This window comes from Heloderma suspectum, chromosome 17, assembly GCF_057233095.1.
Source record: "Heloderma suspectum isolate Gila_16-S chromosome 17, 16-S_ref, whole genome shotgun sequence".
NCBI classification, from domain to species: domain Eukaryota; kingdom Metazoa; phylum Chordata; class Lepidosauria; order Squamata; family Helodermatidae; genus Heloderma; species Heloderma suspectum.
In genome coordinates, this window is record NC_139474.1 from 11,590,629 (window position 1) to 11,618,615 (window position 27,987).

Below are 27,987 nucleotides of genomic sequence, written 5' to 3' on the forward strand. Positions count from 1 at the left end.
CCCATCAGGCTTTTCTTCTGCGGGCTGATAGCCTTCCCTGTGGTGGTGCCCCCCCCAAGTGCCCATGCCCACCCCCTCTGGGTCAGCCCCGAAGGTCTGCTTTTCCTTCAGGCCAGCATTCCTCCCTCCTAAGTCAGAAGGCTCAGCCCTGGGTTGTCGTGGCCTCACATGTTGGACGTGAGCTTAGGTTTCCCGGAGTCCACATCGGGGCTAAACGCCACGGAACCCTTTCGGGACGAGGTGGCGGCAGGACGGGGCGTTGAGGCGGGGGACTGCGGGGTGCTTGCCCCGCTCCCGGAGCGGCTGGAACCCAAAGGCACCTGCTGTGACGAAGCAGGCTGGCCGGCCGCACCAGGGGCCGGTTTGGCTAGGAGCCCTGGGACGGAAGGAGAGGACCGATGCGTCAGATTCCCGACTGACTTCCTGCCCTGCTGGGAGGGGCCCATGTCCGCCTGCTGGGTGAGCCGGTTAGGCAAGGAGGGCTGGGAGGCCGAAAGCGGCCTGACATCCTGGGTGAGGCGGCCCACCGAAAGGCCTTGCGTGCTCCGGTGTTTCACCAGCTGCTGAGGCTGCAAAAACAGGGATATGTGGGAGCCGGTGGCCCGGGAGAGGCTGTAATGGAGTGTCCGACCGGGAGGGACGGACGAGGCGCTCGCGGGCTGCTGCAGAAGTGAGGTGGAGACAGATGTGCCGCGGGACTTGGAGAGCTGAGGCTGGCTTCCTCCTGAGACGGGTTCCCCCCTCTGGACTTGCTGAGGGATGGGTGGTCCCAGGGGGGCGCCTCTGGGCCCGGCGGTTTCTGAGGGCGATGTACACTGAACCATGGGGGAGGACGGGGACCCGGCGGCCGGCGTCTGTAAGTGGGACGGTGCCCCCGAAGCAGGCGAGCTGACCGAAGAAGGACGTGAGCCTCCCAGGCTGGGTTGGGAGTGCCGGGGGTGGCGGGGAACCAGGACGGCGTCGGGAGAGAGGGGGCTGGACCCGGAGGACGGGGGCAGGAAGATGTGGGCTGCGAGGCTTTGCTGGTGTGTCAGCGCGATGGCCACGTTGGTGGTGGCGGCGGCTGTCTGCAGCGGGGCATGGACCAGCGGCTCCCAGATCACGGGCTTGCCGCTCAGCTCCCGCCCGGCCGCCACCGGCTGCAAGTCCTGGATGTTGTGCGCCATGTCCTGGTCATGTTTGACGATCTGCTGGATGATCTCGTTGTTCACGGTGCTGGAGCTGTGTTCCGCCCGCTTGCGCAGCAGGATCGAGTTCTTCTTACCTGGGGGGCGGGATGGGGGAGGATGGGAGGATGAAAAGGTCACATCCACACATCAGAGGCGAAGAGCCCTGCCGCATCGCAAGAGAAACACAGAACGTGGGAAATGGCCTTACGCAGAATCAGATCTCTGGTCCGTCCAGCTTGGTATTGGCTACACCAGAGGTGTCGAACGCCCTTCAGCCCGAGAGCTAAATGCCATTTCAGAGAAGCTCTCAGAGGCCGCATTCCGGTGATGGGCGGGGCCAAAGGCAAAAGGGGTGGGGCCTAAAACGCCTGTATATTGCAGCTTCAAGCTCTTCCAGCCTTAGGAGAGGCATTTCAGCCTTTTAGAATGGAGGGGAAACCTGCACAATGGCCAGGAAACCACGAAAGGATCAGAAGTCAGGAGGAAGGGGTAGGGCCAGGGAAAGGGAGCGTGGCCATCCGGGGGCACACCGGAGGGCTGGATTTGGCCCCCGGGGCCTGAGATTCAACACCCCTGGTCTCTGCTGACTGGGAGCAGCTTTCTAAGGTTTCAGACAGGGGTCTTTCCCAGCCCTCTCTGGAGAGCCCAGGGGTTGAACCTGGGATCTTTTGCAAGCAAATATGTGCTCTGCCACTGAGCTATGCCCCTTCCCCTAAAAATAAAGTAAGCTTCCAGTCCTCATGGCTCTGAAGAAAGGGCTGATTGAAATAGCCACGTAGGAAGCCGCCTTATACAGAGTCACACTATTGGGATATTTAGCTCAGGATCGTCTGTACTGACTGGCAGCGGCTCTCTGGAGTTCCAGAGAAACATCTTTTGCAGCCCTCCCTGGAGATGCTGGGGTTGACCCTGGAGCCTTCTGCCTGCAAAGCAGAGGCTCTGCCGCTGAGAAACAGCCCTTGGTCCATGACCTTCAGTGCTGGAGGCAGTCTGCCTAGGTCCACCAGTTGCCGGGGAACATGGGTGGGAGGGTGCTGTTGCACTCCTGTCCTGCTTGTGGGTTTCCCGTGGGCAGCTAGTTGGCCGCTGCGTGAGCAGAATGCTGGACCAGATGGACCCTTGGTCTGATCCAGCACGGCTCTTCTGATGTTCTGTGTCTATGCTAGTATCTTATTTCTAAAATTGATCCCATCCAGTTTCCTCCAGACAGCTCCCTGCTCCCCTTAAGAGGCAAGACTTTGCTTGTTTTGCTTAATTTATTCTCCTAATAGTGGGGAGAGCCACTAAAGTTGGGAAATCGTATTAGCAACCACCCCAGTGCTGGCTCTGGGCTTGAGTGCCCTTTGATGGCCCCCGTCCTCCTCCAGTGGTAGTGTCTTTCACTGCCAAGCGGATGGATTTAGCCGCCCATTTCAATTTCCCAGAATGCCCCCAATGAAGTGTTGTTCCTGGGTATTGTGGGAAATTAAAATGGCAGCTAGGCCCAGTTATCTGGCAGTGTTAGAAACACCAGGCCTGGAATTCCTTTTTAATGGGGGCCCAAGGGCATGTGGTGGGCCCTACAACTTTCCCAAGGACAGCAGGGGCTGACGCCACCTTGGTAATCCCCTCTGGCTTCTGGGATCTCCGTAGGCGATCACAGATTAACAGGATACTCAACTCTGGGTTCTAGTACAACATGCACTAAATCTCCCTCTTCTGAATTTTCAAATGTTTGAGGGACCGCTTCAGGTCTGCATATTGTGACTCGCTCAATCACCTATGGTGAGCAGGCGTTGCCTCCAGGTGGCGAGGTTGGAACCTTTGCCAAAAAGGTTTTTATTTTGTTTTCTTTCTTTGAACACAGAGGACTGACACATGTATGCATGAGGAGGGTAACCCATTTTGCTTGGTGTCTGAGGCGATGGAAAGAAGGGCCAAGCACGTGGCAGGAGGGACTTGGCCCTCATCCTCCCATGGCACTAACCAACCGCTTCCTGGCCAGTGGGTTAGCGTGGTGTGGGCGCTGCCTCCGGTGCCACCTCTCACCTATGCGGTCCAGACGGTCCATCGCTACACTTTCAAAGGCCCGGCGCATCATGGGGTACTCCTCCAAGACCTCGTTGAAGTTGTCCACCGAGAGCGAGTAGAGACGGCAGTAGGTGTCGGCACGCACACTGGCTGTGCGCCGGCCACGGGTCAGAAGGCAGATCTCTGCCGGGAGAATGGAGACAGCAGCATCAGGAGTGGTCTCAGCCTTCAGAATTACCTTCCACGCTAGGAAGGTCTCATTCAGTGGAATCCCCTGGTAGGTATCCCAGAGTCCTTTGCTCCGGGAGGAAACAGCTGTTCTCTACCTCTACAGTGGACAAACCCTTCAAGCACAGGTATTTCCCAGCGCCGGGTTTGAGGGGGTCTCAGCAAAGTGCCCCCTCCTGTGTCAGCAGGCGGCTACAGGCTTTCTCATAGCTGTGGCAGGAAATGAGGAGACACCTTCTTAAGTTCCCCACAATGCCTCGGAGCAGCCGATGTAGCATTGCTTTGGGGCACTGTGGGAAACGGAAACGGCCGCTCATCAGTGCCTCTGGCCCAGGGTGCATCAGTGTCTGCAGTGTGTCCTGCCAGGGCATTGGTGCCCTGACAGACGCCCAAGCGTGCACAAGCTGCCATTCTCACCCACCTCTTATGGCCCTGCGCATCTCACTGATCTCTGAGCCCTAGGATTCACCTTTCGTCAGCCCTTCCTTTTTGCAACCGGGGGTCCCCAGCGTGCACCCACAGGTGCCATGGGGCCCACAAAGGGGTCTCCAGCGCTGTGCTGGAGTGTCTGGCGCTGTGGAATCCAGCCCTTTCGGGGATCGAAAGACTCCTACCCAGCACCTGACTCGGCTCGCCTTTGTGGGCTGAGCTGTGGGGCTTTTCCTGAAATTGGGGACCTTTTTCCAGTTTTATGTAAACAGAAATGTGCACGAATTGCAAGGTGCAATTTGCGTGATTTATGCAAATTTTGGCCGCAATTTGTGCACATTTTGACCACAAATTGCATGCTTTATGCCAATTGCAGCAGTTATTTGCGGAAATTACACAAGTTACAGACGAAATTGAACAGGACTTGTATCCTATCTTTCTCTGCCATATAAGACAGTCAAGGCGGTTCACACCACAATATACAATCCTCAAACAGAGCCGAATAAATCAGTAATACATGGTGACAAGAAGAGCCTGCAACAAAATGTTGCGGTATGGAATGCTTCTGTCCAGGGTTCTAGCCACTCCATTTTACTCCCCCAGTTTTCCATCTCTCACACCCTGACAGTCAGTGGGGCCACAGAGTACACTGGATCCTAATTAGGCTGTTTTTGGAGTGTCCTCCCCTTAGGAGTTTTCTCTAACTTCTTTTGTACTTCAGCAAACCTTGTGGCTCCTGCAAGCTTGTTGATATCTCCCTCTTTTTTGTGAGCAGCGCCACTTTGGCTATATAACCATCGGCACTCACAGCACGAACATCAGAAATAGCGGGATTGCGTCCGATTTCCTTTAAAATTCACCGCCCGAAGATTGAAGCAGGCTGCGAGCTGGCATTCTGAAAGGGCCACATAACGGGCAAAGCCAGGCTCTACCGCCTACCCCCAAAGTAGGAGCCGTCCGAGAGCTTCATTTCCTTGGAGCCGCGAGTTAGGATGCTGACGATGCCGTGCTGGATGAAGTACATCTTCTTGCCCACAGTGCCCTCCCGGATGATGAAGTCCCCCGGCTGGAAGACCTCGAAGCGCAGCTTCGTCAGCATGGCTGTGACGAAGTTGGGGTCGGCGTTGGCGAAAAGTGGCATGTTGGCCACCAGGTTGCGGCAGTTGAAGTTGATGATTTCCTGCAGCGGGGAGGAAGCCGGAGACCCCAAGGAGTCGAGGTTGGCAAGGGAGCAGCCCATCTGAGCATCCCAGAGCCATGTGGCTGCTGGCAGCGAGGACGAGGGCCTTCCCCACGGCCGCACCTGTCCATGGGAAGGCCCACCCCAGTGGAGCTCTCGCACCTCCCTCCCTGAGAGCCAGCGCAGTGCAGCGCTTAGGGCGGCGTAGACCGATGGCTGCGCGTTCTGTGGGGCTGTGGACCCGCTCCAGGTTTCAGTCGGAACCAGCCAGAACTCTAAAGGAGCTCTCCAAGCCCCCAAATGGGTTCAGCATCTTGGATAGCTCCCTTAGAGCGCTGGCTGAAACCCAGAGCGGATTCACAGCCTCACTGAAATTGCAGCCATCAGCCCCCAATGGGTGCGAGCACGGGTGGGGACCCACTTTTAGTCTGCCATTTAGGAGACGCTCTCAGGGGCCGCATTCCAGTGGTGAGGCGCACCGAAGGCAGAAGGGCTGGGGCCAAAAATACCCCCCCACCAGCCTAAATCCAGCATAATTTAGCTTACAGCTTTTACTGCCAGTTACGAACCTGGCCAGATTTGATCTATGTACCTGAGGTGCAACGCCCTTGCATCTGGTAGGGGCGGGGGTGGGGGTCCATCTATTGTCATATCATATATCATCAATTATTTATTTGATTGCCGAATAGCAGCACCCAAAGTGACCTTTTTTTATCCTGCAGTGGATGCAGGGTGCGGGTGTGAAATGGCAGGCTGCAAGTGGCACATGGTGTCTTGATGCACGTGCGCGTGTGTGACCAACTTGTGCACTAGTGACAAAACGCGCCCGTCTCCCCACTCCCTCAAGGCAGCTTCTGGCGTCTCCGGGGAAGGGGCTGAGCCCTGAAGGATGTCGAAGCTGCCAACTCACGCCAACAACATTTTAAGCACGGCAAACCCCGAACAAATGAACAAAGGACAGCAATCAGAGAACAGAGACTGCCCTAGGTAAATAGGGGACCGTTGGCGCATATTACGCCAAGGAGATGTTGCCAAAGGCCTTTCAAGGTCAGACATCCGCTCCCTCCTCCCTGCGCTGCCAGAGTGTTCGCGAGTGGGCGGAACTCAGCTGTTCACACTGGGACATGACCACTACCACCCAGAATCCTCCTCGGCATGGGAATCAGGTGATGCCAGAGAGCCAGTCCCATGCCACTGCCTGCTATAAAGCTCCCAGATCTGCTACGGGTGATTCATTGTTCAACGAGGCCACCACATCTTCCTCCTCCTTCTCCAGATTGCTCACCCCACCTTGCTCTGGGGATTTGCCAATATTCGGACCCGAGCGCCTGACATTTTTAACAGGAAGGTGCTTTGCACATGCTCAGAAATGCATCCTGAGCTATTACTTCGCCGGTTCTGGGGCTGATTGGCCCCCCTGTGGGGTTTTTTAGTGCTCATGTCCCCCCTCCGCCTCCCACTGGGTGTACCTCTTTGAGGGGCTCGCTCAGCTCCCCCAGGATGTTCTCCTCGTCAAACATCTTGCCCTGGTAGCGGTGCTCGTAGTATTCGTGGATCCGCTGGCGCGTGTCTCCCGGCAATTTGTGGAAGGACATGTATTGTTCCACTTGTTTGTACTGGAAGGGGAGAGAGAGGAAGAGGGCAAGCTTTGGGCGGCGGTGTAGCGGGCAGTGCAAAAGTGCAGGCGTTCCTCATAACAGGGCCCATTGCCACAACCCCAGGAGAGTCCAACACCCCTCTCTAGCTTTCTCTTAAAGGGGCATGGGAACGCCCCTTTAATTAGGCGAGTCACCATTTTAAGCCTTAAAATTCTATAGCTTATGGAAACGACACCTGTTGAGCTAATAGCCTGAAATGTGGCCTTTGCCATCTACTTGCTGTGTTCGACACTCCTGCAAAATGTCACACCGATCCAATCAGCTAGTTGGAAAGCGCTGAAAAATGGACCCATTCACACTTTTCTACTTCAGTCTGCGCCACGTCATGACGCCGATTTCCTTCCCATGTGAGTGAAAACTACTGATGGACTTCATGTTCAGGGTTGTCCAGGAGGGGTGCCTTTCATTGGTTCAGTGAAGTTCTGAGCTGCGGTTTCAAGGTTTATATGTCTTTTGTAAAGCTAACGAGTCTTATCCAAGCCACCCCAAAATACTCTGTATTACAGATAGGGATGTCTGGATTTTGTGAAATCTATCCCGTTTGCGTTTCGGGGATTGTGCAGTGTTGTTCGTTCTGGCATCCGTTTACAGACGGATTAGAATTTTCTTCTGTTTTGCAGAAAAATATGCTAATAATTCTGTAAGAGGGTTCGCAACAATTTACGTAATTTATGCTAGTGCATAACATTTACTGTATTGTCCCCCATTCCATCCAACTTTTCCCTCCATATATTTTCCAGGATGGCGTATGTCTAAGCAGAAACGTGCGTATTTTCTTACCAATAAATTTGTGTGCATTCTGGGAAAGTAAAAAAAAAAAAAAAAAAGATCCCAAAGTCCACGGACTCCGCGTGGCCCGAGGAGGCTGGATTGCAGCGGGTTCTGCAGGTTGGATTATTAGAAATCCAAACTCATTTTAGTCCATCTTGAATTTCTTCAGCATCCCTAATTATAACAGGGAGAGCTCACAACAATATATTGTGGCCAGGAAAATCTCTTTCCTCCCCCAGCTACCATGAAGATTGCAGCTAAGCTCAGAGAGGAAACAGAATCTTCGGGGGCGGAGGGCAGATAATGTAATTGTGTCTGCTAATCAAAAAGTCCTGGTGCTTCGACCCAGGAGAGATGGCATTCCTTCTCATCACGTGGCCTGCTTCTACTTTATAAACTCCAGAAACAGTGCAGAGACAAACAAGGAAGAGCCATCTCCTTTCACACCCTGCTCGTGAGCTACCCGGAGGTATCCAGCTGTCCCTGTTTGGAAACAGAACACTGGGCTCGAGGAACTTTACTATCACATTCCTTCTTCCTCTCCATTCACAATTAACACACTCCAGCAAACAAAGCTTTAGGCCAACGCTACTTTATTAGTCAACAACTAGCTTCTTTACAAATGCAGATTCTAGGGAACTCTCAGACTGCATAGAACCAGCTAACCCACACATCTGCAAATATCAACCGAGGATACAAAGTGGAAGTCAGAGAAGTTGCCAGTTGCATCAACTGATTAAAAATTATATCACTTATTGTATCACAACAGAGGACGGCTCTCAAATATTGAAGCCAGGAACCGAGCCTGCTAGGCAGTTTTAGGTGCCTCAACACCGTGCCTACATGCTACCTGGGAAATGGAGACGCGGCCGATAGATGCACAAAGCAGTCAAGTGCAAAAGGGGCAGAGGAAGGTTCTGCGATTGTCATGTTGTTCTCTCCCTTCGCAGTTAACACACTCCAGGAAACAAAGCTTCAGGCCAACACTACTTTATCAGTCAATGACTCGCTTCTTTACAAATGCAGATTCTAGGAAACTCTCAGACTGCATAGAACCAGCTAATCCACACATCTCCAAATATCAATAGAGGAGACGAAGTGGAAGTTAGAGAAGTTGCCAGCAGTCTGGGCAAGAACTTCAGGGCCAGACTAGCTTCGCAGGGATGCCCCTCCCTTAGGGTGGCTCCCTCCTACATCGGCTTCCACGAGTGGCCAACCTGGCAGAGCGTCTGAGCCCTGCCCCTGACTTTTCCCGCTTCGCTCTGTGGCGGACCCTAGCGTCCCTCAAGTCATGCCCTTCTTCCTCCTCCTCCTCCAAAACCTGGGTTCTCATGGTGGAGGAATGGGGGAGCTGCTCAGCCCGGGCCATCTGCATGTCAAGGTGTTGAGAAGAAAGTGTCGCCGTATCTGGGCTCACTGGGGAGGGTGCCTCCCTCTGTTCTTCCTGTTCCCACCCTGATTCCAAATCTGAGCTGCCAGACCTCTCCGCATGCTCAGATTCATTCCTGACACTTACTTTTGAACCGGCATGACAATTCTCAGGTTCCCACATGCTTTAAAATGGGCCGGCGAAGGGAATCTTGCAAGAGCGGAGCTTGCACAATGGAAGTGCAGTGCTTTGCAAGACATTAGCTCCTCTGCAGGTGTGCTGAGCGACCCTGCGGCTCCGCCTCTCACCTTCTCCTGGTACTGGCGCCGAGAGGAGTCCAGCGACTGGATGAGCGCAGTGGCGTGGCCGATGAACATGGCGTAGCAGGTGGCACCCACAATCATGCTCAGCATCGTCAGCCAAACGTCGGTCATGCCCTCGGGCGCCTGCTGCCCATACCCAATACACAGCATGTGGCTCATTGCCTTGAACAAGGCGTGGGAATACTGTTTCCCCCAAGAGTCATTCTACAGGGCAGAGAAAGAGGGGAACATCAGCACAGTTTAGTCATTGGCGTGCGTGTTTGTGGGGAGGGGGGCAGTTTTCCATGCAATTGCTCAAGGTTGAAATGGTCGTTTGTATGGTCACCTAAGGTGAAGAGAGATCTCCTCCAGGTGATGAAGTGGGAAAGCGTTTAAAAATTAAAGATTTGCTGCCCCACTGACATCAGAGCCACCAGCCCCAGTGCTGCCCGTTCGTTCTAATCTTACCCTCTGGAGCAACAGAGATCAAGTCTGCTCCATCTTCTGAATGACAGACGGCCTTTTAGGTAATTGAGATCCACTCTCACGTCTGTCCTAGATCTTTTCTTCAACAGGCAAAAAATACCCAGCTCTTTCAACAGTAGGAAATGGCGAGCATGTGATGTTCACTATTGCCAGAATTCTCTGAAGATCGTCTCGTGCCTGATTCCCATTCACGTTTGCGACCAAGGCTCGCTCTGCGCAAACGGGAAACTTGCACGGATCGAGCACTGGCCAAACGGGAGATTTGCGCACGTTTGCACAGCTTTCCCCAAAGTTGCGCAACGTTCCTCCGTAGACTAAAGCGGGGCCGATTCGGTCTCTGGAGGACATTTCACAAATTAAACTGGGAGAACGGGAATCGGGAACAAGATGAACACGAGCACGGGTTCGACGATTTAGGGATATTTTCGGCAGACGTGTGCCGTGCTCGCATTCAGAGCTTCGAACAGGGCACACTCCCATGTTTTGCAAGCAAAACCAAAATCCTCTTACATCCCTATTCAACCGTTCCTCCTAGCCGTTGGGTTTCCAGTCCCCTCCTCTGGATACGCCACACTCGGTCAGTGTCCTTTGGGGACACTGTGTCAGTCTTCACCCAATGTGGTGCCCTCCAGATGTTTTGTACGCCAGTTCCCATCAGCCCCAGCCAGCATGGCCAGTGGTAATATTGAATGCTGGAAGATGTAGTCCAAAACATCTGGAGGGCACCAGGCTGGGGGAAGGCTGTTCCATGCCCCCCCCCAATTATCACAGCTCCTCCAACCCCACATCGTGGGACTCCGTCCAACGCAACCTGGCCCTGCGCACTTAAAGGGATGACAGAGGGAAAGCGACTCACCACCATGTGATTAATGGAGACCCAGCAGTCTTCCGGGAAGTCCCGCAACATGGGCACCAGGAACTGCAGGCACCCGTCCCAGTGACACAGCAGAAGCATCATCCCGATGAGGTTGAAGATCCGCACCACGGCGCTCGCCAGGTCGTAGGTCATGTGGAAAATCTGGACCGGTGGGATGCAAGATGGGACATTTAGGAGGCGGGACAGCCCCTGAGATGATCACCTCCCCTAGCCTCTGTCCTCTTTCCAGGCAGAGGTCACGAATGGTTATTACCGTTATGAATGGCCTTCTAACCAAAACCTGTCTGGCCTGCAGATCGGGAAACCCTTTGTAGCCAAGGCAAATCGGACTTCACCTTTGCATGGTGCTTTCAAGCATTGCTTTAGTTAGTTGCAAGCCTTACAGCAACTAACTTCAGCTGCCCTTCCCCAACTTGATGCCCTGCAGATGTGTCGGGCTACAACTCCCATAATCCCTCAGTCAGCACTAATCCAGGCCTCTGGAGTTCCGCAGGTAGCCACACCCCTTTTCCTGGCCCCACCCCTTTCCCCCACCACTGATTGTTTGGTGGCTTTCCCAGCCTTTGGGCAGTTTTTCCCCCCATTCTAAAAGGCTGAAATGCCTCTCCAAAGGCTCAGTTACCGGCAGAAGAGCTTCAGGCCAAAATACGCCGGCATCTTGGCTTTGACCCTTTTGCCTTTGGCCCCGCCCACCCCTGAGAGTTTCTCCAGCATTTGCACAAATCCCCCCCCCCCAAGTGAAAAATGGGTCTGGAAGCCCACGGAATCCGTGTGAGTTGGAAAAAGCCAGTCCGCTGCTGAAGGTGCAGGTCAGATTCATAGAAATCCAAGCTCATTACAATCCGTTGCAGATTTCTCCCACATCCCTATCACTGATACACACGTGTGTGTTGCTAAAACCCACTCTCCATCTCCTTACTCCCTGAATTCAAAGCTGCAGGCTGTCTCTCCCCTCCGCTCTGAGAGTAGCCGCCCCCCAAACTCTGATGGGCATGGTATTCTAGGGCTGGAGAGAGAAGTTCCCAGCCATCAGGACCACAAGGCCTCGATTCCAGTTTGGAAATGAGGCTGGGCAACTTGGAAGGAGAGATGTCCTTATCCCTAATCCAGGCCCACCAAGCTCAAGGCTTCCCAATCAAGCCACATAGCATTGCTTTGTGCATTTCCTGTTTGCTGTAAAATCAGGAAATGAATTGAGCCTCGGTGAGCCACCGTCCCCTGCCCAGAGTTGTGCATTGTGGCAGGCCTGACGTAGACCCACCTCCTCCCATTGGTGGATGTAACGGATGAGCCGGGAGAGCCGAAGGAGGCGAAGCAAGCTCAGGATCTTGGTGAAACGGACGATGCGGAGCGCCCGGGCCGTTTTATAGACATCGGAATCCACCTGGGTCTCCAGGTCTACGATGAGGAAGATGTAGTCGACGGGGATGGAGGAGATGAAGTCGACCAGGAACCAGCTCTTGAGGTATTTCATCTTGATGGTGTGCGGGTCCAGGATGATCTCGGTGTTGTCTTCCACCACGATGCCCGTCCGGAAATTCAGGACCAGGTCGGCCAGGAAGAAGGTGTCCGAGAGGACGTTGAAGACAATCCAGGGGGGAGTGTTCTCATCCTTGAAAAACGTGATGCCTACTGGCAGGATGATCAAATTCCCCACCATGAGAAGTAACATGATCAGGTCCCAGTAGAACCTGCAGAAGAAGAAGAAGAAGAAAGCACTCGTCATCTTAGCATGGAGAAAGAGCACCATCCTGATGAGGAACTCGCCAGGTAGCTTTAGGTGTAGCACAACAACAGGGGTGTTGAATCTCTTTCATCCCGAGAGCCAAATTCCATCTTGGAGAAGCTCTTGGGGGCCACATTCCAGTGGTAGGTGTGGCCCAAGGCAAAATGGGCATGGCCAAAGGCAAAGGGCAAAGCCAAAATACCAGCCTATTTTAGTTTAATGTTCTTACAGCCAGTAACTAAACCTTAGGAGAATCCTAGGGCTGGAAGGGGCCTACAAGACCATCGAGTCCACTCCCCTGCTCAATGCAGGAAGCCTGATTCCCAGGCGGAATCCCATCCAAGTACTAACCAGGGCTGACCCTGCTTAGCTTCCGAGATCAGACGAGATCCAGTGCGTCCAGAAAGCATTTCAACCTTTTGAAATGGGAGAAAAAGCTGCAAAATTCCCAGGAAATCACCAAAGGTTCTGCATGTTTGCATTACAAAGTTCCTTTTCCATCAGGCAACAAAGCTTATGGCAGACTTATAGCATCTTTGTAGTGTTTGTTTGGTTTATTTTAAAATGTATGTACTGCCCTACACTGATGATTTCAGGATGGTTGGTTTATTTATTATTTGTATTCCTAGGATGCCTAGAAAACAGGTTCTCCAGGTGCTGTACCATTATTTTAAAATAACCCAATCATGTCCACCAAATACAAATGCAACCATTCAAAACCAACATGGTAAAAATACAGATGCAAATGAAGAATTTACATGATAAAAAGTACAGTGCAAGCTAATCTGATAAAATGCGGTTGAAATATGAGGAGCTAAAACGATCACAGAACAGCACAATAAAGCAACCCAGAGATGGTGAGTGCTTCCAGAGAATTATTTTTGCTGCCGCTAGACTTAGATCTCAAATTATATCAAAACACATGATGAAGTGTAAAGATGTGGATGCGGTTTGAGGTGTGGATGGTCATTTTAATTAATTGCATTGCTAATTTTTAAAAGCTGATTTTATTTAATATATTTATGTTCTGTAATCTGGTTTTATGTTTGTTTCTGACTCACTTTGTGATTGTTTTATGAGCTATTGGCTTAAACAAAGAAGAAGTATCTGTCCAATGTTCAGAAATATACTGGAAGGAAGCAAATAGATGCTCCTACAGCAGATAGGAAGTTCACTAACCCTGCATCAGTTTCCCTAAAGAGAGCCTGTGCACTCCACGACTTTTGATATTCTGCCAATTCAAAGTTGCCACAGTAGTTCTGAACCATCCCTCTCCTTAACTCTGAGAGCTGTCATCTCTCCACACTCTGATGGGTATGGTATTCTAAGGCTGGAGGGAGAAATTCCTGTCCATCAGGAGAACCTCTCCTATCATTAGTGAATGACAGAAGCTTGGTGAAACATCAGCTTGTCACAGGATGGTTGCCAACCAAGAATGGTTGGTACATGGAACAAAACTTTTCTTTTGCTTTTTTAGTTTACAAGATCAAGTTGCTAGCTCTTATGACTATGGAGAAGAGCTGGAATACATGTCCCTGGCAAACCCTTGAAAGCCAGAGGAGAAAGGAGCCATCAACACCATTCTTATCACCATCATCATTAAGTATACCTTCTGAGTCACATGGATTGGACAGGATAAGAAAATCAAGATAAACCAAAGGGATTAGATTTCCCCACACCTTTTCAACAAAAGAGATTTCTTTTTCTTTACGAATGCTGTTGGTTGCAGAAATAAAAAGGAAGTCTGTAATTCCCACGATTTATTATGGAGAAGTTCCATTGTGAATTACACTCTCCCATCTGCTAGTCTGCTGTTTGTTCTTGTCGAGGGCTCAAAGTATTAATACACAGAGAAGCCATATGTTTATTGAGTAAAGATCATTATGCAGTCCACAGCACTTCATCGTATTTCAGGTTTGATCCCAAAGAGAAGGTCAAACACCATCGCCCTGCAACATTCCATCTGTCGGGGATCAATGAGCGAGCCCTCGAGGCAAAGACAATTCAGATACGCATGGAGCAAAGGAGTCTGGGAGCCAGGCCAAGCATTTTAGCCTCCCCCCCCCCGCATTTTCTTTTCTTTTTCTTTTATGATGTGGGGTAAAGAGTGAGAGCCGACCCAGCCTTCAATGCGATACAAAAGGTATGTCCGTTGTGGAATCGGGATGAAGCTGGCCACGCTCACGCTGCAGGTGAAATACCCACGTGGCTTCCTTTTAAAGATGACCAGGTTTCACGCAAAAGTCCCAAGGAGACTTGAAGGTCACCTCGGTCCTTCTGCAGTTGAGATGAGACTAGTGGCCAATGAACGGACTGGAGAAATACTCGGAGACAGGGCCGGCATCAAGAGGCGGCCTGGTCAGGCAATTGCCGAGGGCACACACCCCAGCGGGGGCCCACTGACTGGAGCTGCTGCTCCCCTTCTCCCACGCAGTTGCTTGCTTACCTGCCTCTCGCTCTGGCCCAGACAACGGTGGCGGTGACAAGGCGGAGCAGAAGATGCCGCAGCCTCCTTGCTCCCCAGCTCTCTGCATGCCAAGCAAGCAAGCAGGAGCCATGAGGAGGAAGAGGAGGAGGTAAGAGCAGCTGGGGACCGTGGCGGTGAGAAAGGCGACTCACAGAGGCGGGGCCCCATTGACGGTGCCTTGCCCAAGGGCCCTCAAAATTCTGGACCCAGCACAGGAGAAGGAACTATTGGCCTTCTCCCGATAGGGCAAGAGAGGGCAGCTTTTGTTCCTTTCTATCAGTTTGCTCATTTTGCACCTAGGATTTTCCACCTGGGTGCCGTTGTTTGTTTTTTTTTGACAGCTGTGCCTTTTTGGGACCATTTAGAACCAGCAGACTGAGATGGTCACCATGGCATTTTCCTCTCCCTGCCAACTAAACCCCCAAACGCCTTTTGGCAGCACCCTGCTTCTTGCTGGGCCAGGGAGGTAAATGTCTCTTGCTGGCATGCAGTGTTTGCATGCTCAGATGATGCAGGCCAGTAAGAAACCGACTGCGGGTATCCATGCAAATCCCTGACACAAATTCCTGCATTCTAAGATATAGTTAGGGGTCTGGAGGCATCCCATTACAGGTCCAGAGGCGTCCCATTTTCGTTGCAGGTCACTCTGCATCCTCAGAATCTTAGTGTTCTTTCTTCAAACCAAGCTCCTAGCCCTCATGGTGGCAGAGCAATGCTTGGAAAAAGGAGCTGTGTGGAGGAAGTCATTCATGAAGGTTCAGAAAGCAAAAAGGACTAAGGCATAGTCTAGAGATTGCTTATAACAATCTCTCCCCAAACTGGTGCCCTCCAGGTGTCTTGGACTTCAGTTCCCAACATCAGTCCCTGCTGGCATGGCCAAGGGTCAGAAGCACTGGGAGTTGTCATGCAAGACATTTTGAAAGCAACAGATCGGGGAAGGCTGGCAACATGGAAAAAAACTGTTCTTGGGCTGTGTCTTTTTCAAACTGCAGGTGGGGGAATCACGTGATTGATGCTTCCCCACGTTAAAAAGAAAAGAAAAGCAAAATCAGTCTCCCCGCACACAGAAATCTAACATGTCAAGTGAGAAGGCTTCTGGAAGGAAAGGGGAGAAATCCAGAGGTGGGCAGAGGTGGAGGGAGGAGAACCAGGGAGAGAAGACGAACATATAAGATGAAACAAACAAAGAGTAAAAGTGAGTAGGAAAGGTTCCTCCTGTGCAAGCACCGAGTCATTGCTGAGTCCTAGAAGGACGCCGCTTTTGCTGGCGTTTTCATGGCAGACTGTAGCGGGGTCATAGAATCATAGAATAGTAGGGTTGGAAGGGGCCTACAAGGCCATCGAGTCCAACCCCCTGCTCAATGCAGGAATCCAAGTCAGAGCATCCCTGACAAATGGCTGTCCAGCCTCGTCTTGAAGGCCTCCAGTGTGGGAGAGCCCACCACCTCCCCAGGTAATTGGTTCCATTGCCGTATTGCTCTGACACTCAGGAAGTTTTTCCTGATGTTCAGTCGGAATCTGGCTTCCTGTAACTTGAGCCCATTATTCCGTGTCCTGCACTCTGGGATGATCAAGAAGAGATCCTGGCCTTCTTCTCTGTGACAACCTTTCAAGTACTTGAAGAGTGCTATCATATCTCCCCTCAGTCTTCTCTTCTCAAGGCTAAACATGCCCAGTTCTTTCAGTCTCTCTTCATAGGGCTTTGTTTCCAGTCCCCTGATCATCTTTGTTGCCCTCCTTTGAACCCTCTCCAGCTTGTCTGCATCCTTCTTAAAGTGTGGTGCCCAGAACTGGACACAGTACTCCAGATGAGGCCTAACCAGTGCTGAGTAGAGGGGAACTAGTACTTCCCGGGATTTGGAAGCGATGCTTCTACGAATGCAGCCCAAAATAGCATTTGCCTTTTTTGCAGCCACATCACATTGTTGGCTCATATTCAGCTTGTGATCGACGACAATTCCAAGATCCTTCTCGCTCGTAGTGTGGTTGAGCCACGTATCCCCCATCTTGTAACTGTGCATTTGGTTTCTTTTTCCTAGGTGCAGAACTTGGCATTTGTCCCTATTAAATGCCATTCTGTTGTTTTCTGCCCAGCACTCCAGTCTATCCAGATCACTTTGAATTTTGTTTCTGTCTTCCAAAGTATTAGCTATCCCTCCCAATTTTGTGTCATCTGCAAATTTGATCAGCATTCCCTGCACCTCCTCCTCCAAGTCATTAATAAAAATGTTGAAGAGCACTGGGCCCAGGACTGAGCCCTGCGGTACCCCACTCGTTACCTCTCCCCAGCTTGAGAAGGTCCCATTGATAAGCACTCTTTGAGTCCGATTCTGTAGCCAACTGTGGATCCACCGGATCGTTGTTTCATCTAGCCCACTTCGAGCTAGTTTGCTCATCAGGATATCATGGGGCACTTTGTCGAAAGCTTTGCTGAAGTCGAGGTATATGATGTCTACAGCATTCCCACGGTCTACAAGGGAGGTGACTTGATCAAAAAATGAGATCAGATTTGTCTGGCAGGACTTGTTTTTGACAAATCCATGTTGGCTTCGAGTAATCACGGCATTGTTGTCAAGGTGCTTCCAGATGGATTGCTTTATGATCTGCTCCAGAATTTTCCCAGGGATTGATGTCAGACTGACTGGTCTGTAGTTCCCAGGTTCCTCCTTTTTACCCTTTTTGAAGATAGGGACAACGTTAGCCCTCCTCCAGTCATCTGGCACTTCCCCTGTCCTCCATGATTTCTCAAAGAGAATAGACAGCGGTTCTGAGAGTTCTTCTGCCAGTTCCTTTATGACTCTAGGATGCAGTTCATCTGGCCCTGGAGATTTGAACTCATTCAAAGTAATGAGGTGTTCCTTGACCGTATGCCTGTCGATCTCAAGCTGCAATCCTGCCCCTTCAGCCTGTACTTCGCCTTTGCCAGGGGGGTCATAGACCCTCTTTTGGGAGAAGACTGAGCCAAAGTAGGAATTGAGCACCTCTGCCTTTTCTTTGTCCTCTGTTATCATTTTGCCATCCTTATTTAATAGCTGAACAACCATTTCTTTCCTCTGCCTTTTACTATGCACGTAGCTGAAGAAAGCCTTTTTGTTGTTTTTAGCATCCCTCGCTAACCTCACCTCGTTCTCCGCTTTAGCCTTCCTGACGCCATCCCTGCAATTCTGTGCTACCTGCCTGTACTCTTCCTTTGTTACTTGGCCTTCTTTCCACTTCCTATATGTGTCCTTTTTTGTTTTCAGGTCATCCCTAAGCTTTTTGTGAAGCCACATTGGCTTCTTCTGTTGTCTTCCACCTTTTCTTCTTGTTGGAATTGTTTGTGATTGTGCATTGAGAATTTCCTTTTTTAAAAGTTCCCACCCATCTTGGACTCCTTTTCTCGCTAGCATTGCTTGCCATGGGACCTTACTGATCATTGTTCTGAGTTTATTAAAATCAGCTTTCCTAAAATCCAGGGTACGCGTTTGAGTACACTCGGCTTTTGCTTCCCTTAGAACCAAAAACTCAAGTACAACATGGTCGCTTTCCCCCAGAGTTCCTGTAACTGCTACTTTATCCACTAAGTCATCTCTGTTGGTTAGGATCAAGTCAAGGATAGCCGATCCTCTAGTTCCTTCCTCTACTTTCTGTAGGAGGAAGTTATCCGCCACACAAGTCAGGAATTTCCTGGAGGGGCCATGTTTTGCAGAATTTGTCTCCCAACAAATATCGGGGAAATTGAAGTCCCCCATTACTACTACATCATGCTTCCTTAAAACATTGGCTATTTGCTTTTCAAAAGTTTCATCCTTGTCTTCTCCTTGATTGGGTGGCCGGTAGTAGACTCCGACCACCAGGTTCCTTTTATTCTTTGCTCCATTTATTTCAACCCAGATGCTCTCGATGGGGCTACCAAGCTCCTCCTCCTGTATTTCTGTGCAGAGATATGTATTTTTCACATACAGTGCAACCCCGCCTCCCTTTCTGTTCCTCCTGTTCTTTTTGAACAAGTTATATCCTTCAACTGCTGTATTCCAGTCATGAGAGTCATCCCACCAAGTCTCAGTTATACCTATCAAGTCATAATTTCCCTCCTGTATTAAGAGTTCAAGTTCGTTCTGTTTGTTTCCCATACTCTGGGCATTAGTATATAGACATCGAAGACCATGTGCTTCATAGTCTGGCTTTCTTCCTACCTGTGTCTGAAGACTATTATTGGACGCTATCAGAGCTGTTCTCTCCATTGCAGTGCATGCGCCTACGTCCATTGTTACCCCCAACATTACATCTCCCTTCCCCGTAGGATTCAGTTTAAAGCCCTCCTGATGAAGTTCTTCATGCTGTGGCCAAACACATTCTTCCCAGCCTTTGTGAGGTGCAACCCATCCCTAGCCAACAGCCCATCTTCCAGGAAGTATAGCCCGTGGTCCCAGAATCCAAATCTCTCTCGTCGGCACCACCTTCGTAGCCAGTCATTCACCCGGAGTATTTTTCGTTCCCTTTCTATCCCTCTTCTAACTACTGGAAGGATGGATGAGAAAACTATCTGGGCCCCAAAGTTCTTGAGTTTCCTTCCCAAAGCTTCAAAGTCTGACGTGATCTCTTCGTAGCTCCGCTTGGCGGTATCATTTGTTCCCACATGGATGAGAAGAAAGGGATACCTGTCAGTGGGCTTTATGAGTGCAGGCAACCTTTCAGTCACGTCTCTAATCTGTCCTCCCGGGAGACAACATACCTGGCGAGTCCACGGGTCTTCGCGACATACTTGGGTCTCGATCCCACGCAGCAAGGAGTCTCCCACTACTACCACTCTTCTCTTCTTCTTCTTGTAGGCCTGGGTTTCATCGCCTCTGTTTGACTGACCTTTAGCCTCTTGCTCACTCTCATGCAGGTTCCCCTGTGATTCTTCCTCTGCAGGCTGTCCTCCAGTCTCATCTGCAAGTACCTGGAATCGATTCCACAGCTCCACCGCTTCCACTGGTGCAGAGTGTCGTCTAGTTCTTCTTCTCCTAACTGTCACCATTTTCCAAGGAGTATCCTCTACTCCATTTTTCTTCACCTCAGCATTTCCCACTGCCTCATCTTGCTGTTGCTCTTCAAGCTTGTGGTCTGCCCTTTGCTGCTGTAGTTCCCCCATTCTGTCCAAGAACTCTTCATGTTCTCTTATTCCCCGGAGGGTTGACAGTCGCCGCTCCAGTCCACTTACTTTTTCCTCCAGCAGCGTGATCAACTTGCACTTGTTGCAGGTGTAGGCCATGTTGTTCTCAGGCAAGAAAACAAACATTGCACACACCTTGCAGGTCACCACCACTGGAGAGTCTTGTCCTTCCATAGCCTCTTTTCCCTTTTTGTGTCTAGCTTTGTGATTGTTCTAGACTAGCCTGTGCCTGCTCCTCTACTCAGTAGAGGTTAAAAGCAGAGTCCCACTGGTGTGGAAGTGTGTGTTACAAGACAAATAAATGAAAAAAAGTTAGTAAAAAAAAATAAAATAAAATAAAAAAAATGTTAGGGGCCTCCCCCTTGACCTCCCCTGCCGAACTCCCCTGGCCAACTCCTGTTTGCTCCCCCTGTTCGCTCGCTCTCTGGGAGCTTGCCTGCTTCTGTAGCCCCTGGACCAGCTGGAGCAGCTTGCTCTGCTCTGCTCTGCTCAGCTCAGCTGGGAGGCGGGAAACAGACTGAAGCTTCCCGCCCAGTCAGCTGGTTTGCCATTGCCTTCCCCAGTCGTGACTACCTTTCCCCCAGCAAGCTGGGTACTCATTTAACCAGCCTCGGAAGGATGGAGGGCTGAGTCGACCTGAGCCGGCTACCCGAGACCCGGCTTCTGCTGGGATAGAACTCAGGTCATGGGGAGAGTTTCGGTTGCAATACTGCCGCCTACCACTCTGCGCCAATTTGGGGTTAACGGTGGGTCCTAGGGCTTAAAAATGGCTGAGGATTTGGCTGGGGTCAAGTATGTGGGGCGGGCAGCCTGGTGAGCTCAGTGTGCCCCGAACCCTTTCTCGGTGCCTGCCACGGTGCCCTACCCCGGCCGTTTTGCCTTCTGTGTGCTGTGTGCCTGAGAGAAAGAGAGACACGGGGAATGAGCTGGCTGGCAGAGAGGTGGGAAGCGTTGGCCTTCTGTGAAATAGGTTTCTCTTAGCGCTGAAAAGTGGGCTCAGATGGGTTTCATGCAGCCTTCTCCAACATGGCTGGAGGGCACCAGGTTGGGGAGGGCTCATTTCGTGTGTCTCAGCCCCCACCTCTGCCTCGAACTCCAGTCTTTTGGGTGGGTTACTTGTCCTTTGTGACTAGCCACGCCTCCCATGGCAGCCATTTTGTGGTGGTACCCAGGACAGTTTTTCAACTTGCCAAACATTCCCCCCGGCCCAAAAAGGTTGCCTGTCAGGGTGGACACTGAGCCCATAGAATCCCAGAGTAGTTCTGATTCTGAGGAAGAGCAGTCGCTCCTGGGAGAGGAGCGCGCTCCTCTTTCCCAGGGCCCACAGCTGACGGAGATTCCTCCCACCAGCATTCCTAGTTTAGTTAGCAGTCCAGGGAGTGACCGAGCAGAGGTAGCAGACTTGGTGGATGCACGATGCAGACGCAGAGAGCAGCGCCAGATGGAGGGCACGGAAAGGAGGCGTAGTGCCAGGTTGGCGTGCAAACAATGGCTGCACCCAGAGGATCCAAAGGAAAAGGGGAGGGACTCTCCCTTGCCCTTAAGTTCAGGGGTCTGCCAGTAATTCCCTTTCAAATGGGGACCAACTGCTTCAACTTAGGGCATAGGTACTGTGCTGCTCAGATCTAGTTGCAATCGGTATAGTTGTTAAGTTGTAAAAGAAGAATAAAGCTTTGAAAGGAATCCCTTTGTCTGTGTCTGGACTTGGCTACTGGATTAGACTGAGAGAGCCCTCCAAGGAGCCCTTGACATTGCCTATCCCAGATTTAGAGCTATTCTCTTGGGCTTTTTTTGTTTGTAATGTTTCAACCTGTCCTAAGTTTTAGGGAAATCCGATATAGACACAGAACAGCTTTCCCCTCCCATTGCTATGCTTTTGGTCAGTGTCACTATGGGAACATAAGAAGAGCCCTGCTGGCTTTTAATCCAACATCATCTATCCAGAAGTGGCAAAACAATTGCTTCTGGGAAAACCCACAGGCAAGGCAGCAACTGATATTCACAGGTATACTAGCCCTGAACCTATAGATTCCACTGACTTGTCATGGCTAATAAGAAAAGTCCCACACATCTGAAGGCTTGTGGGACTTTTCTTTGCCCCCCTCCAATACACCAGCAACTGGTGTTGGTCTAGTTCGCATATATTGATTATTTATTATTATGATTCGATGTATTTATTTATTACATTTTTATACCACCCAATAGCTGAAGCTCCCTGGGTAGTTCACAACCATGAAAACCATAAAACACAAGACGATAAAATAGAAGTTTAAAACTACAATGAAAATAATAACCAAACAGAAGCTGAAGCGCAAAACTTTAAAATACAATACCAGATATAAAACAAACAGAAAAACTAAAATGCCTAGGAGAATAAAAAAAGTCTTCACCTGGCGCCAAAATGAGCACAATGTAGGTGCCAGGCAAACCTCTCTGGGAAGCTAATTCCAGAACTGGAGGGCCACAGCAGAAAAGGCCCTCTTCTTGGTAGCCACCCACCTCACCCACATGCAACGCTAAACTGTGGTTTGGCTCTGAGGTCTCCAACATGTTGTGCCTGTGGACTCCTCCCTTGGTGCCCACCAGCTTCCCCGCTCTCCTGATTTTTATTTCATTTCTTAATTTTTAAAAATTATTCTTTTTTTTTTTTTTACTGGGAGGCTGGTGTGCTGCAAAGGAAATTGCCGCCCTCCAGCACCATCTTTATTTGGGTTTCAAAGAGTGGTTTTGTATTTTGGAGCTCAGACCCCACCCCCCACCTCTGCCTTGTGCTTAGGTTCTGGGGCAAGTTTCTTTTCCTTTAGTCTCACCAGTTTGCCTTCTGAGGAATGATTGTTTTGTAACTGGTCATGCCCGCTGTGGCAGCCATTTTATGAATGGGCGAACTCTGCCCCATGGCAGCCATTTTGTGAAAGCACCCATGACTCTCAACATTCCAAATATGCCCACTAATCAAAAAAGATTGGGGACCCTGGTACATGCATGAGTCTCAGGGCTTGTGTGCTCCCCCCCTCCTCCCCTGCAGCATGGCCAAGTTTTTGCTTCCATTTTCATCTAACCAGAGTTACTCATTATGTTCAAACCTGAACAAACTGTGGTTAGTTTAACTATAGTTTAGGAAAGGGGTGGCCACTTTTGGCCCTCCAGATGCTTTAGCCAATGGTGAGGGATGATGCATGTTGTAGGCCAAAATATCTGGAGAGCCATAAGTCACCTACCCCTGCTTTAGGGAAACAAGCCAACTTCAAACCACGGTTTACTATCCTGGCTTGTTTCCCTAAACCACAGTTAACATCAAACTCATTTTTTTCTGGCCTTGAATGAGTAACTGCGGTTACTTGAAAACGGACACAAAAGCTTCTGATCTCCTTGTTGCAGGAGGAAGAAGGTGGGGTGCTCAAACCTGTGACTCGCCCAGGCTTGCTGCCATGGACCTAAACTGTGGTTTTGCATTACATCCAAATGCAGCCACCGTGCAATATGTTGTCTGAACACCAAGCATTCAAGAGGCAAGAAAAAACCCAGCCTTGTGAGCTATGGATGGGCAACAGGCAAAGAATCTGTAGGGACACAATGGCTGAGGAAGGAGGATCGCAGGGGGCTTTAGCTCCCCAGAGAATATCCAGACCCAAAGTTCCCTTGGCCTTTATTTCTGAAATGAAAGGCCTTAATCCTGCCTGTACTCTGTGCATGATCGTCACAGGCATTCTTGTCTTATATTCCAGAGCTCAGTTGTGCCACATTCTAGGACTCAAATGAAGATCTGTCCTTGGGCACAAGAGTTCCTGGACCCAACGCATGGTGGAAGAGGAAGGAGGGTGACAGTAGCATCATTTTTTAAGGATTTATCCACTCTGGAGTGAGATCCAAAAACTGGAGGAAGATGATTTTCCGCTCCTCTTTGTGAGAGTTACATCCCCTCCAGTTGTGAGGTCAGGGGTATGGAGAAGGTAGCTAGCTAGGGATCTACTTGGCCGCTCCGATGTCAGTGGACCTGACACCTTGGGCTGCTCCTTTAGAGTTCTGTCTGAACCCTGGAGTGGATTCACCGCCCACTGACATCGGAACCACCAGTCTCCACTGGATCTACGGGCAGATCTGTGAGTGATTTGCAGATCAGCAAGGATTTCCAACTCCCAATTGTTTAACAACAGCAGCGATAAAAGATACTCCCTTCCTTCCCACAAATGTACCACTAAAAAAAGAAAGTCTGGATGTTGGTGCGGAAGGACTGAGTGCTCCATTCAGTTCTCGTCCATGAAACAAATTCCTGGGCTCAGACACCTTTAATCCTAAGTGTATGTCTCTTGCACCAGGCCTGGTGATGGTTCTAGTAATAAAGCAAAGTAGATCCAGCGAGCCTGAACTCTGCCTGCTGCTGTGCTAGATCATGCTACCCAATTTGGCTTCTATTGACTTTTTTTTTTTTACCTGGTACGCCACCTAAAATTAATCTCCGCTAATTTTTAAACAGCCATGTTTCTCTTTACTTCTGTTCTCTACCTAACAAGGAACAGTGTGTGCTTTGCTTGAGGCCAGGGAAAAATCCGGGTAACTGCTGGATTTTATATTTTGAAAAACAGGGGATCAGCCACTGCTTCTTGCTCTGTCCCAGAAGTCCTAGATGCAACCTGAAACCTATATAATGCATGGTACAGCTTAACCCAATTAAGCTTGCGATCTCCTCCTAGATGCCGTGTTAAGACTGTGACTAAATAGCGACTTTATGGTAGGGGGTGTTGAATCTCTTTCAGTCCGAGAGCCAAATTCAATTTCAGGGAAGGTCTTGGGAGGCATTTCAACCTTTTAGAATGGTGGAAAAATGCAAAAACACCAGGAAACCATCAAGCAACTGGCAGTTGGGGGACAGGGGGTGTGGCCTAGGGAGGGGTGTGGCCTAGGGAGGGTGTGTGGCCTCCATGTGGCCTGGATTCGGCCTAGTGTTCTGCACTCCTGCTTTATGTCTTCAACATCAAGCCAGTTTTTCCCTCTCTTGTGTAGTCCTTTGTTTAACATTGGGCCCAATGAAGAGTCCTGGAGAACTCAAACTCAATTCTGTGATGTTTGAGGCAGTCAAAATAACGGTATTGACTGATTGTGAATGTTGGCATTTTAAGAGTTTGCTTAGGGCGAGGGGGGATTTCTACAGTTCAACCCGCTTCTGAACAATGCTAGGCCCGCTGCGCTGCGTGACGCAAGCTGACGTTTCCATTGGTCTTTGAGCTTCCTTGATGCTGTAAGTCACATCATGGAGTTGCGCTGAAGACTGTTCACAAGACCGTGTGCCAAAAGGCGACTTGGGTCGACTCTGGGTTCTGAGAAATCATCACAACTGACTCGGTTCTCAGTCTTAGCTGAGTTGTGAGCACATCTGCTGCTCAGGAAGTGACAGATATGGAAACCCTCTACTATTTGAGTTAGAGAGCGCAGCAACAAGGCAAAGAGAAGTGGGCCGTGTGTGTTCGCACATGTCCACAGATTTGTTATGCAAACACAACATGGGCATTCATTCTGGTGCAAGATTTGGCATCCTGACAATTTTGGCTTCTTTAAAAAAAATTAATATATATTAATTGCAAGCCAAATTAATTGCAAAGCCAAATTTAAAAACGTTTTTTTGTCTGGACGCCTTTATGCTTCCTTCATCATTGGTGAATGAGAGAAGCGTGGTGAAATATCAGCTCGTCACAGGAGGGTTGCCCGTCAGGAATGTTTGGTACATGGAGAAAAACTTTCCCCCCCCTTTTTTAGTTTACGAGATCCAGTTGCTAGCCAAGGGAATCAAACAGCCCTGCAATTTTTATCCTAGCAACAGCCCTGTGAGGTAGGTCAGGCTGTGAGATCAAGACTGGCTGGCTAGCCAGCTTGGTGAGGAATTGAACCCATGGGATCCCAGGTCTGAGTCCAGCACCATAACCCCTACACCACACTGTTGCTCTTCCCCAGCTCTACCTGGAGTTGCCAGGGATCGAACCTAGGACCCTCTGCATGCAAAGCAATCACTCTACCACTGAGTTACGGGTCCTTCCCCTGAAAATAAATAAGATTCCAGTCCTCATGATTCTGAATAAAGGGCTAATTTAATAGGAACCTAGGAAGCTGCTTTATACTGAGTCAGACCCTGGGTCCATCTAGCCCACCAGTATTGTCGACACTGACTGGCCACAATGGCTCTCCAGGGTTTTGGAGGGTGTTCTTTCCAGCCCTGTTTGGAAACCCCGGGGACAATTGCTACCAAAGCATGTGCTCTACCACCGAGCTACAGCCCTTCCGCAAGGCATCCTTCTACCTCCTAGGTCAGCCTTCCCCCCTGCCCCTCCCAATATGTTGGACTACAACTCCCATCTACCCCAAGGTGACATGCCCACTGTTGGCTGGGGATAATAGAAGTTATAATCTAAAACATCTCAAGGGCACCAGGTCAGGGAAGGGGCACTCAGTCAGTGAGCCCAACTGAGCAATGCGTTGGTTTTTTTCTGGATGTAGTGGTCATTTTTTAGTGGATGGTCTTTTTTTTAGGGATGCATCAATGGAGGCGTGGGGCGGGGCGGGACAGGGACTTTTCTTTGACCTGGGTGACACCAGGCAGGGTTCTTGGAGGAGAAGGCTCTCAATGGCTCCTCGTCCTGCTGGCTCTACGCTCCCTCCAGTATCAGAGGCAGTCTGCCTATGTACTCCAGTTGCTGGGGAACCTGGGTGGGAGGGTGCCGTTGCACTCCTGTCCTGCTTGTGGGTTTCCCGTGGGCAGCTGGTCGGCCACTGTGTGAACAGAATGCTGGACTGGATGGAGCCTTGGCCTGATCCAGCAGGGCTCTCCTGATGTTCTTCTCTCTCAAGGATGGGGTTATGAGCACCGTTTTCCTGCGGGCAGCTAATGGGGTGAAAACTGCCAGGGCTGGTGTTTCCATGTTGAATTGGATAGGGGTTAACTTTGAAACTTTTCTTTACATGGGGCTGAGGGGACAGTTCCCATCCCATCACAATCTGTCCAGGGAGTTTTACTGTCAACTGAAGGCCAGGATACGAATGCAGTGAATGAATAAAATGGTGTGTAGGTTTGTAGCTCAAATAGGGGGAACCCCTGAATGGAGAGAGGTGCTGTTGCTTTGAGAATCTCCCCCCACTGCTTTCCAGGGGCAGTGATGGAGAAGGTGATGGCCATCCGTGGCGCAGGGAGGTCATTTCAGATTCTGGCTGTGTTGCTTTTATGGTGGTTCTGGTGACACAAGAGCCCTCTTTAAATCCATATTACTTCACTTCCTTCAAAATGCAGGGAAGGCGGCCCTGGGCTGCATTTGGGTCATCCCCTCCTGCTCCTTCCACTGAGCCATCAGCCCAAGGCTAAAGCCCTGCTTTAGGGAGTATGGCATGGCCCTGCCCCAAGGGGAGTCCAAAGCAGCAACAAACTAACACCACCGACTGGGGTGGGGGGTGGGGCGCAGAAAGAAGGAGGAAAATGGGAGCAGTGGAAGCGAGGGGGGGCTGGGAAACACTGCTTCTCCTAACACAGCCTCGCCCCCACCAAGACGGCACCCTCCAGATGCGTTTGCCCGCAACTCCCACCATCCCCTCCTGGGATCCCCCTCCTGGGGATGATGGGAGTCGCGGGCAAACGCATCTGGAGGGCGCCAGCCTGTTGGGGGCGAGGCTGTGTTAGGAGAAGCAGCGTTTCCCAGCCCCCCCTCGCCTGCCGGGGGATGATGGGAGTTGTAGTCGGACATAGCTGGAGCGCGCCGCTTTGGGGAAAGGCAGTCCTGAAACAAACAGCCATACAAACAGCCGGGGAGGGCTTCAGTACCCTGGACAGCGTCGGGGGGCGCGCTGCTCTTTGGACCGGCGGGGTGGCAGCCGAGAGCGCCCTGTGCGCCCCAGGCAGGGGCGGCTGGATCGGGCGCGCTGGGGGCGGGGCGGAGGCTGGCGGGCAGGGGGCCGCGGTTTCACGGGCCGCGGGGCTCGATCCGTCGGGGCTGGAAGCCCCCCCCCGCCCCCCCCCCTGACCTGAAATCGCTGTAGGGGTGGATGATCCAAAACCCGGCGGACTTGACCCGCTGCTGCTCGATCTCCACCGCCTTGTGGCTGCCAAACATGCGCAGGGAGAACTTGTTGACGGCCGGCCGGAGCATGGCGCCCAGCTGGCGCTGCACGAAGGTGCCGCCGGGCTCGCCGGGGCCCGCGGCG

General features: G+C 51.0%; 1 protein-coding gene across 1 annotated transcript; it reads right to left on the reverse strand.

The window, feature by feature from the left end:
* Window positions 1-164: 164 nt before the first annotated feature.
* On the reverse strand, window positions 165-27,947 carry HCN3 (hyperpolarization activated cyclic nucleotide gated potassium channel 3). The gene is made up of 8 exons (XM_084824320.1): window positions 27,808-27,947; window positions 11,741-12,170; window positions 10,459-10,620; window positions 9,123-9,341; window positions 6,486-6,632; window positions 4,776-5,016; window positions 3,198-3,362; window positions 165-1,264 (listed from the first exon to the last, which is right to left on the reverse strand). The coding sequence occupies exons 1-8, from the start codon at window positions 27,930-27,932 to the stop codon at window positions 165-167; spliced, it is 2,589 nt and encodes an 862-aa protein (XP_084680446.1). The 5' UTR covers window positions 27,933-27,947.
* Between the last annotated feature and the right edge of the window lie 40 nt (window positions 27,948-27,987).

What these genes read in the sequence shown, in the direction of transcription:
- HCN3 (XM_084824320.1), bottom strand. Translation starts at nt 27,932, where the DNA reads ATGCTCCGGCCGGCCGTCAACAAGTTCTCCCTGCGCATGTTTGGCAGC. An exon ending in ACATCCACCAATGGGAGGAG is followed by an intron (nt 10,621 to 11,740) that starts GTGGGTCTACGT and finishes CCACCGGTCCAG; the next exon opens with ATTTTCCACATGACCTACGA. An exon ending in GGCGCCAGTACCAGGAGAAG is followed by an intron (nt 6,633 to 9,122) that starts GTGAGAGGCGGA and finishes CTCCCCTTCCAG; the next exon opens with TACAAACAAGTGGAACAATA.